Raw genomic sequence first — 10,762 nt, 5'->3', positions numbered from 1 at the left:
TTAATTAGGAATCTCGCCAATTCAGCGATTCCAATTAAAATTATTGATTATAAAATAATAGCAATATACTGTTTTATCTATTTGAATAAAAGATATCCGGAATACATGTGCATATCACATGTACATAATAAAATAAAAAGTAATTCTTTTAAATAAGAAATATTATGCTCTAATGGCACATTGGACTTAATATAATCATACAAAATACATGATTGCGTTAAGTAGAAAAAATTAATTAACTATAATGACAATTATAATAATTTCACAAAGTTAAACATAAGAAAGAGATATTTATGAATATTAAACAGACACACGGTTAGATATTTATATGTATTTGTAATTTATAATCTGAGAAATTAGTTATCCAGAAATGCGCAATATGTATGTTTCATATAAATTGTTATAATATTATTTAATAATAAACATCTCGATCTTTTATATTTATCTCATTTCTCTATTTTGTGCATTCATTCTCGTCGTTCCTTTCTTTTTGTTTCTACAAAAATCCATAAATCAACGAATTATATATAAAAAATATACATTTACACGGTGAAAGATTATAGATACAATTCTTATAAATAGGAAGTGCTATAATTTATCCCGATTTTACTTCGTTAAATTATATTTAAATAATATGAGTTCTTAATATTTGCAACAAATAATTTTAAAACATAATTTTGAATTTATTACCGCACTACCAGATTTATATAATATTAGACATACGTGATTTTTATTACAAATATACTTTTTCGTTATTACTATTAGAAATATTTTCCAATTGTAAGATTTAGCCATCCACTAGACTGTAGACTTCAGCACAGGATGCATATTTTTTCTAGGCTGAATGTTCACCCAGAATCCATTCTCCGGCGCTACTAGCAGACTTTTACGGAATTTTATTGGAGACATAGTTTTCGCAGAAGGTTTCAGTTCACATCGCGCTAACAAGTGAAACAGCAAGACTTTGACTTCTAGCATGGCAAATCTGTTAGCTATGCACATTCGTGGTCCCAATCCAAATGGTATATAACATGAGGAATTATGGTACGTCTTATTGTCTAAAAATCTTTCTGGAGAAAACTTTTCCGGATCATCGTAGTATTTTTCATCGTGATGGATTGCATACACTGGAATCCAAAACGTCATACCCTTCTTTATGACGAAAGGTTTCTCGTTTGGTAACGCGGGTGGTAATTCCCAAGATTTTTGGCATTGTCTTTCCAAGAAGGGGACTGGTGGATAAAATCTGAGAGTCTCGCTTATCACCGCATCTAAATATTCGAGCTGGTTAATGGCTTCGTAAGACACGTCTCCTTTCGATTCCTCCAAAACCTTGTCGATCTCTTGCTGTAGTCTGGTCTGAACTTCTGGGTTAGCTGCAATTTCGTGAGCCGCGAAGCACATCGCGGTTGAGGTAGTATCGAAGCCACCGAAGAAAAAGACAAACGCTTGCGCAGTCATGTCGTCAATGTCCAATTCTCTATGACCTTCTTTGCCTCTAATATCCATCATTAATTGCAACATATCCGGACGTCGAATGTGTTGTTCATCGCGAGTAGCGATCGTAGTCTGTATAAGATTCTTGAAAAAGTTCGTCACGTTATCGCTTATAATCTTCAGATTGAGAATTCGTCCGAGACTCGGAAAAGTTCTGAGAAACAGAAACTTTATGACGCCACTCCCTACTAAGAAGTTAGTCGCTTCCTTGCCGTAAACGAAGAATTTGTTCGTCGGATACTTCATGGAGTCGATCTTTATTCCGAAAGCACATGTGGCGATGACATCACTTGTATATTTTGAGAAGACATCTTTCGTGTCTATATCACTTTCGTCTGCTGACATTGTCGATAGCAGTTTAGTAAAATCCACAGCACATTCCGACATCAACGTGAACATCATTTTCATCTTGCTGGACGTAAAAGAGGGGCTCAACAGAGTTCTTACGTTCCGCCATTTTTCTCCGCGAATAGAAAACAGATTTTTACTAAATAAGGGGTCATTCAATTCGGCGAAACCACGACGATCTGTAAATGCTTCGAAATTCTTGACAAGGACAGTCTTAATGAGTTCCGGATCGCGGAGCAAGAAGAATGGATTTGTCGTGGCGTAGAATCCATAATATTTAGCGTTGGGATTGAAATTGTATATTTTCACGAAGAAATCGATGAATGATGTTCGGCGAAATACAATCGGTGCCGATGATCCCAATATTGGAAGAGGCGGTATGTGCAAAACACCGTGCCTTTTAAAGAAATTAAAATTTCTGAAGAGATAAACAATGCTGAGCACACCGATCACAATCGATAACAATATCGACCAGTACTCCATGGCGAATGTTATTTGAAAATCTCTCGACGATTGCTTTGTAAACGCGTTATATAACGTGGCTTACAGCGATGCTGCCGACACGAGTCGTTGCCGACAACTGATCGTACAGCAGTTTCCTATCTCGTAATATACCGGTAATCTTTCTGATGCAAAAGTTTTCAGGCTGACATTATATTATGTAAGACCAATCGTTGATACTTTGCTCGGTAAAAATTGAAAAATCTTAGATATTTCTTTTAGTTTTAAAATTTATATAATGATATATGAAACGCTGTTTGAAAATACTTTTTACTTAGCATTTAATAACACAAAGTTCGAATAAAATAGAAATAAGTGGCATATAAAAATATGTCGATTCCTGTTACTTTATAAATTATTACAGTCTACGTATTCAACTTTATCAAAAGATTTTATCAAAAGAAAACGCGCACCAATATTATTAGAAGTATTTCATTTAAATTCAAAGAAAAATAAAAAGTTGTACAGCTTATAAAAGAACGAAATCTTATGAAATAGCGCTATATATAGATATAAAACACTTTGTTGTTTTACTTTATCTTATATTTCTTATCATTATGTTTGTTTGTCAAACTTAATCTTCATCGCTGCTTCTTACAAGTACTAAAGGATTATCACCAATAAAGATATCTTTTACGTAACAATTTTGCGCAGTATGCCTGTATATGGATATGATAATCTAAAGTGTAAAAGCTTTGATTTGAAATCTATAAATTATTATTCTTATTGCCAATAGAAATACTTATTCATCAATTGCATCGGTATTTAAATGACACATCATGTAGAATGATTGTGCAATTTTTCGTAGAAGAGTGCTTATATGACCTTAGTGAAATTTACATAGGTATTGCGTCAAGGTATAAACATGGAAGTATACTATATATGTGTGTCAACTATAAATAGTCATCAGTAAATTACGTACCACACTATATGTATATACATGACTGTGTATATATGGCACAATTACATAGTAATTTCCATAAAAAAATATTATGACAATTATCTTCTCGAGGACAGATTCTTTGGTACATTTGACTTTTTCTTCGTAAAGAAATCTCCTAAATAATTCTTTTTAGTAGAAAAAGGTCAATTTTAAATGTACCCAATTCTGAAGATTTATAAAAGTACAAGTTATTAATTTTCTATATTTATTTTTAGCTTTGTTATCGTTATATTGCATACATAAATAAATAAAATTGCTTGTACTCATAAATAAATGAAAACCTATAGAGAGTACTAAGGACTGTTAAGCTAACATAATGTGGTCAAGATTAAGAGATGATTAGTAAGTTATTAGAATTATTAGCAACAACGAAAAATACACGTAGTTTTTTGCTTCTTTATATAAATGTAAATAATTTTACTAGACTATGTTATTCAGTATCGAATTATGTAAGTTGTGATGCACTATTAAAATTTCGAAATTACGAGAAAATCAAATTACGAAATTAATTAATGCTGTCAATGATAGTCTTTCATGAGACATACGTTAGTAACAGACATATGTAGATATCCATTGATTATCGCTAATTTTTGTTAATTCTAGTTGCTGCTTTCATCAGAACCTTAATTTTACAATTTCACTTTTCTACTCTCATTTTTTATTCTATCATGACTGTAAATCATTCTAACCTTGATCTTCGTCACATTGTGCAGATGAGAATCTATCATTCTGGCAATCATTCTGGCAATCATTCAATTAACTCTTAACTGCTTGATAAGAATTGCTCTCAATGATTGAAGTTGAAAACAAGATTACGACAAGGCTAGAATGCCAAAATATGCTTTTAGGAACAGTTTGACTAATTGTTTTACATATTTTGCACATTTCGAAATTTATAAAGAAAATTGCAATTTGTGTATGATCGAGTATACATATGTGTTTGTACATATTGAGCAATCAGGCGAAACATTTTTTTAATAAAAAGTAATTATTTAGAAATATAACTAAATATGTAACAAATTTTTCTTATGAAGCAACTTAAAAATTTTCAAGAATATTAAGAATGTATCTTTTGTGATGAGTTTATTTAATAATTATGGATTTGAAATACCAGACAGGGACGAAGAGAAATAAAAAAAATTGTATTTGGTAGTATTAAAAAATTTTAGCATCAGTGATTTTTATTGACCGTATCTGGCAAATTAATTATGATAGTCATTATTAATTAAAAAATTTTAATTAATAACGTTTTTAATTAATAATGTAGTCATTATTAATTAAAAAATTTTAATTAATAATGACTATCCCTTATATTATTTCTCGCTTGAATAGTCGTTCGGAAAAATCATCTTTACAATTATAAATCTTTTAATACAAATACTTTTATAAAAAACTAAAGATACTACAATATCGTAAAACGTATGTTTTACGATATTTAAACGTATTTGGCCTAGCATATTGCTTTATAACTAAATGTATGACTATTGTTAATACTAGTAATTTTTTGTTTGCCTAAAGAGTAATGTATTCAATCGCTATTTTATATATTATACATAAATGTATTTAACACTATTTCTGTGTAATTTTTTATGCATTATATAATTTTTAAATAATATTCTTTCGTATTCTAATAATTTGTTACAAAAACATCTTTCGCTTTCTATGAAAATTCTATTGTACTAGCACATTATATTTAAACTAATTTAAATTTAAATTGTGCTTTAATGTAAAAGTTTTATACACTGGAGAATTAATTAATAAAAAACTGCATTATATTAAATTATTCATTCACTGTACTAATATAAATGAAAAATGAACAGATTAAGAGTTAATGTCATATTCAGTGAAACGTTAATGATAATAAAAAGAGATAAAATTAAGCAAATGGAAACATTATTGCTTTGCGATTGATTTGATTATTATAACAAAAACCTTATTTAAAGCAAAACTATTTACTGGTGCGTATCCAAATAAATCCAAACGTTATTTCTCTCACAATCAGTTAAATGATATTGCGTCAAATTTATATTTACAAATGCAAATTTTATTCGTAACCTTGTGATATTAAATATGGCCATTAGTCGCGTTATCATTAACAGCGTTAGAGGATACAGGATTGTCTCTCGCTTGAATCTTGAGCCAAAATCCTCCGTCCGCTAGCATGGTAAAGCTTGTCTTGCTCAATTGCAACGGATGCGAAGTTTTCGGGCACATTTTTAATTCGCAACGAGCTAATAAATGGAATAACATAATTTTAGTCTCCAATAACGCAAACCTATTACCTATACACATTCTTGGACCAATTCCGAATGGAAAATAAGCAGCTGAATTTATATCTTTCTTATTCTCATCCAAGAAGCGCTCGGGATAAAATTCGTTCGGTTTCTCGAAATATTTTGGATCTCGCTGCAGACCAAAAACAGGAAACCAAACGTTCGCCCCTTTCTTTAAGAGGTAGGGATTGTCTCCGGGCAGTGCTGGAGGTAATTCAAAATCTTCTGCACATATTCTGTCCACAGCAACAGCTACAGGCCACAATCTAAGAGTCTCATTAACCACGGCGTCCAAATATTGCATTCCATTCAGCGTGTCATAGGTTAATTCTCCATTGTTTGTCTTCAGAACCTCATCTACTTCATTGCGCAGTTTTGCTTGAATATCCGGTTTCACGGCGATTTCATGAGCGGCGAAGCACATCAAGGTAGAGACAGTGTCGAAACCGCCAAAGAAGAAGATGAACGCTTGCGAGGTCATATCCTCGATAGTCAATTCCCTTCCGGCTCCCCTTTTCCCTCTGGTCTCCATCATCAGTTGCAGCATGTCTGGTCGTACGATATTTTTCGTATCTCTGGTATGTATTGTGTACCTTACGAGATCTTTGAAAAATCGACCTACGTGCTCACTGACAAATTTCACACCCAACATTTTGGTGATAACTGGCATACTTCTAATGAAGTAGAATTTTATAGTACGCAGAGTATCGAAAGTCGTAGCCTCCTTCCCGTAAACGTAAAACTCGTTGTTAGGCTTCCTCATAGAATCGATGCTGATACCGAAAGCGCAAGTTGCGATTACATCATTCGTGTACCTGGTGAAGCAATCCTTCATTTCCAGAACAGTTTTGTCCGCAGGTAACTTGGAAAGGAAGTCAGTAAAACTGACGGCACACTCGGACATCAATTTAAACATGGCCTTCATCTTACTGGAAGTAAAAGCGGGGCTTAGTACAGCTCTCGCATCTCGCCACCTTTCGCCACGGAGCGAAAATAGATTCTTGCCAAACAAAGGGTCGTTAACTTCATCGATGAAAGCGCGATGATCGGGGAACATCTCGAAATTCTTAACGCCGATGGCCTTGATAAGCTCCAGATCACGAATCACCACGATTGGGTTCATACTGTCATAAAACCCGACATATTTAGCGTCTTGATTCAGGTTGTAGATTTTTTCGACAAGCTCGGCCAACGACAATTGACGGAAGAAAACTGGTCCCATATTACCCACAATAGGCCATGGTGGTATATGAATGATCCCATATTTCTCGAAAAAGTTTAAGTCTTTAAAGAAGAAATAATAAATAGCGATGACACCAGCTACGAGAGACAACAGTGTCCAAGTATCCATCGTGAAACACGTTTCAGTGGAACACTCGTCTGTCTCGGTGTCGCTAGATCGCGAGTTCACAAACGACTGTCTCTGTCGGAACCGGTTACTTCCTTATATAGCCAACGTCATCTGAGCGTATGTATGATAACGTATGATTATGCCTTAGTTGTCGATGGAAAGCGGAAGTACGAACAAGTACTGATATCGCGTAATTTAATCTTCAATAGTACCATGTGTAACAAACATTTTCTTGTGTGTGTGTGTGTGTGTGTGTGTGTATTTTTTTTCTTTGTGCAACTGGTTACATTTTGAGTGACCTGTTATAGCAATTAATATCATTTTCAATTGAGTCGTTTTACGAAATGCTCAACACTGCTACGATTCAATGAGATCACGATTTTAATAACAACCAATTATGATTTCATATATTGACGTCACCTGATAAACTATTTATTTACCCGATATTTATCGGGACATTTACTTTTGTTCTGCATCGTCATTAGAAATTGTTTCGCCTGTGCGTATGTAACATGGCAGAAAATTGTACGTAATATTATAATATATAATATATAATCCTATATAAAAAAAAGGCGTGTTAAGTCCATAGTCGAAAGTCTCGAAGTACCGTTGTTTGTCGCTTTTCCGAGATGCTGGTTGGCTGTCTCGCTTGTACGATACGGCATGTTTCAGTCGTGTTATTTGCAGCTGTCAAACCATGCGAATTTTTAGAGAGAGCAAATGGAAAGGCCATTGTCGCCTCTTTCCCGTGATGCTGTCTCGCTTGGCTCACTTTGTGCTACGAGCTGTCAGTGACGAGACGATTAAATTTTGACAGTTTGCGAAAAAAATATACTTAAAGAAGGTTAGAGAATTTGTAACTGTAAGAATTTGTACTGTAACGAGGATATTATCGATACATGCCGATTTAATAAAAAAAAGGACAATGCCAAATGGCGCGCGTAGCGGGCATTCCAGTATTAATAAAAATTATCCGCTTATATAATGTCAAGATAAGATTATTTATAAACTCTAAAGATATCACATGCTAAAGTGTCTAGACCGGTTACGTTTTAAGTGACCTTCTGCTTGATTCGACAATCTAAAATTAAAAGTGTATCTGGCCACTTTTTAGTCTTCTCCTCGGGTGTATTTGCTTCGCCGGTGTCATCCCTTTTCCCAAGTCCGATCTATACTAGATTGCCGGGTAATACCGCAGGTTATTTGGCTTTCTCTCTTAAACACCGTGGAACATCGCCTTGGATCCAGGATATTGCGAACGATGGGATCACCGTACGGAAACAAAGCCAGGCACTTAGCGGCAAATTAGCGATGGCTAGGGGCGCCACTGTCGCTCTTCATTACACCGATACCCTCCTACCTCCTACCTCCTCAACCCCCTCCCATGACATCCCTAACTCGGTCTAACCCTCTTAACCCCGTCCAGACAATGCACGCACCATCCGCTCTTCGCATATATCGGCAAGCGAAATGTCGAATGCGCGTAAAAATTCACTGAAACGCGACGGCCTGATTTTTTCCTCTTTCGTCCTTACGTGGCTTTCATCCGCATTATCTTAATCCAAATGTATTCGTGTAATTCTCATATCGTAATGCCTCTTGTATACATTAACAAAATTAATCCGAAGGAAAATTCAAAGTCCGTTAAAAATCACCAAGTTTTATCATTTATTGTAACTCGCGATGAATAGACCAGAGAGCATATCCCTTTATTTCCTGTATTTACTTAGCACAGCTTAGTTCTGACGAATCATTATTATATGTTGCCACGTCCGATTTATTTTCTGATTCAAAAATTCAGATAGTGCGTACACACGATTCGCGATTGAAGAAAGCAGATAGAGAGCAATAACGTATCTAAAAGTCTCCGATGGCGATGACCTTTGAAAGAATTTTTTTCATTTTATTTCGATAGAATTCCGTAATACCATATTTAAATAATTAGATCAGCTAAACATTGGAATGGCTGAAAATGAACTTTTTCTTCAATTTATAGATTAATAGCTGTAAATTCTGATGAATATTCACAACTGTAATTACTATTCGAAATTTAAGATACATGTAGATTGAATTATACATTTATTTGTTAATGCAAAATGATTGAACAGGATGTTTATTGGCATATTTTTGCAATTAAGGTGGTGGCGCAAATGGACTAATTTTTCTTAACGTATAGTACGAGAGAGAGCTTGACATAATTTTTCACTTTTAATATCGTTGCCCAACACGATTATCGTCAGGGACCAAGAATCTTGATAAAGAATCCGATGTACAGTTACCGATCCATCAAGATTACAAAGAATATTTAAATGCCTCGGAAATTACAAATTTTCATCTCGAGCGCTTTGTCGGTGAACACTTTTAAGGATATCAAACTGTAGAAACGAAACCTCAGCAACGCGAAGCACGATGGATACGTTCCTGGGGAGAAATGCGAAAACGTGCCGAACGAAAGTACGACGGGCGACGAGACGAGGAGAACAGAAAGAGCGAACCGGAGAACGTGGGGCTCGTGTAACAGAGTCCATTGTTGAGGCTTATTGAGAATCTGCCAATAGCCCGGGATTCAATTTGACTGGTGAACCGTGAACACCATTTAATATACAAGCGCGCGCGAGAGAGAGCGCGAGACGCCTCGCCGCACCGCGTGAGCTTCTGTAACGCAACAGGCACGTGAAACGCCTCGAAGCACGATGCCATTCTCGCTCGCCCCGGAAGAACGAAGAAGAGAAACGAAACTTTCGGGATATTCGATGTTAGCCGAGTTATCGCCGAGTCTTCGGTCCGCGCGATATCCCGCTGCCGCGTCAATAGATTTCGAATTTTGTTCTCTCTACCATAAAGAAAGAGAAAGCAAATTATATATACGTATAAATTTATATGTGACGGAAAAATTATTACACCCAGAAAAAAAGATTTATTTAGGTTAAACAAATGAGATACGTTAAAATCGTAGTTCCTTGAATCTCTCTCTACTAAATTTTTCTGTACTCCTGCTGAAACATTTGCTGGATTTGAGGAAATAGATATAAATAGATATAGAGGTAAAGAAATCATTTCTCTGAAATGAAATAAAAAGTCTAGCGAGGTCAAAATTCAAAGAAACTTTTTCCTGGGTGTAGGCACAAGCACTAACGTGTCTTGTGGTTAGTTTTATTAATTCGTGTCGCATATAATTTTCTTGCGGTGTAAAATATTCCATGTTTTTCACATCGTCGTGTCGATCATGCCAGTTCCGCTGGTTTTAACGAGTCTGTCCGGTTTTCTTGCAAGTATATAATAGAAACTTCGGAAAAAAACTTGCATCAACTGCAGCAACCGGTATTTGATGCGTCACGATTATTATGATTCGAATGAATGAGGGACTAAGCCGGGAGAGGAAAGTGAACGGGAGGCCGATGCTCTTAAGTGGTTCTTATGCCGTATTTCCCGGAGGAATATTTCGTTTTGGCTCAGACAGGAGTAATGACTAGCGTCGTAACAGAACGCGCTCCGGGCGAAATAGACATCACTTCGCCTTTCCAGCAGTTGGACTTTTAATTTCCTAATGGGCTAATTATCGGCGAGTCCGAGGGAGTAGCTTGCCGCGATCACGGCGCAATCAGCTTGAGAACAAAGCATTTGGAAGTCGATGATTCCGAGAACGTGTTTTATCGTATGCAATTTGTGTCAAGAATTACAGATTATCCTTGATACGTGATAACGGGAATGGCTCAACGAGACAGAGTGAAAGCACCTAAGTGAAAACCGTCTTAAATCGATCACTTCGGCCTATCAACTCGCTGTTGTTCTAACAGCAACTACTTCAGTCTTATGAAAACAAAACACACATATTGTGAGCTATGATAT

General features: G+C 35.4%; 1 protein-coding gene across 1 annotated transcript; it reads right to left on the bottom strand.

The window, feature by feature from the left end:
- Positions 1-745: 745 nt before the first annotated feature.
- Positions 746-7,008, bottom strand: LOC105560707. Its single transcript, XM_012010059.1, has 2 exons — positions 5,356-7,008; positions 746-2,387 (listed from the first exon to the last, which is right to left on the bottom strand). Exons 1-2 carry the CDS (start codon positions 6,911-6,913, stop codon positions 799-801), a joined length of 3,147 nt encoding a protein of 1,048 aa, XP_011865449.1. The 5' UTR covers positions 6,914-7,008; the 3' UTR covers positions 746-798.
- Positions 7,009-10,762: the final 3,754 nt, after the last annotated feature.

The sequence above is a fragment of the Vollenhovia emeryi genome, unplaced genomic scaffold (genome assembly GCF_000949405.1).
Source record: "Vollenhovia emeryi isolate VEMERY1.0 unplaced genomic scaffold, V.emery_V1.0 DF939225.1, whole genome shotgun sequence".
NCBI classification, from domain to species: domain Eukaryota; kingdom Metazoa; phylum Arthropoda; class Insecta; order Hymenoptera; family Formicidae; genus Vollenhovia; species Vollenhovia emeryi.
The sequence above is the reverse complement of the archived record's forward strand: the minus strand, read 5'-3'. Positions and strand labels throughout refer to the sequence as shown.

Coding starts and splice junctions, on each gene's coding strand:
- LOC105560707 (XM_012010059.1), bottom strand. CDS start 6,913: ATGGATACTTGGACACTGTTGTCTCTCGTAGCTGGTGTCATCGCTATT. Junction 2,388..5,355: donor CGCGACTAATGGCCATATTT/AATATCACAAGG, acceptor CATCGCTGTAAG/CCACGTTATATAACGCGTTT.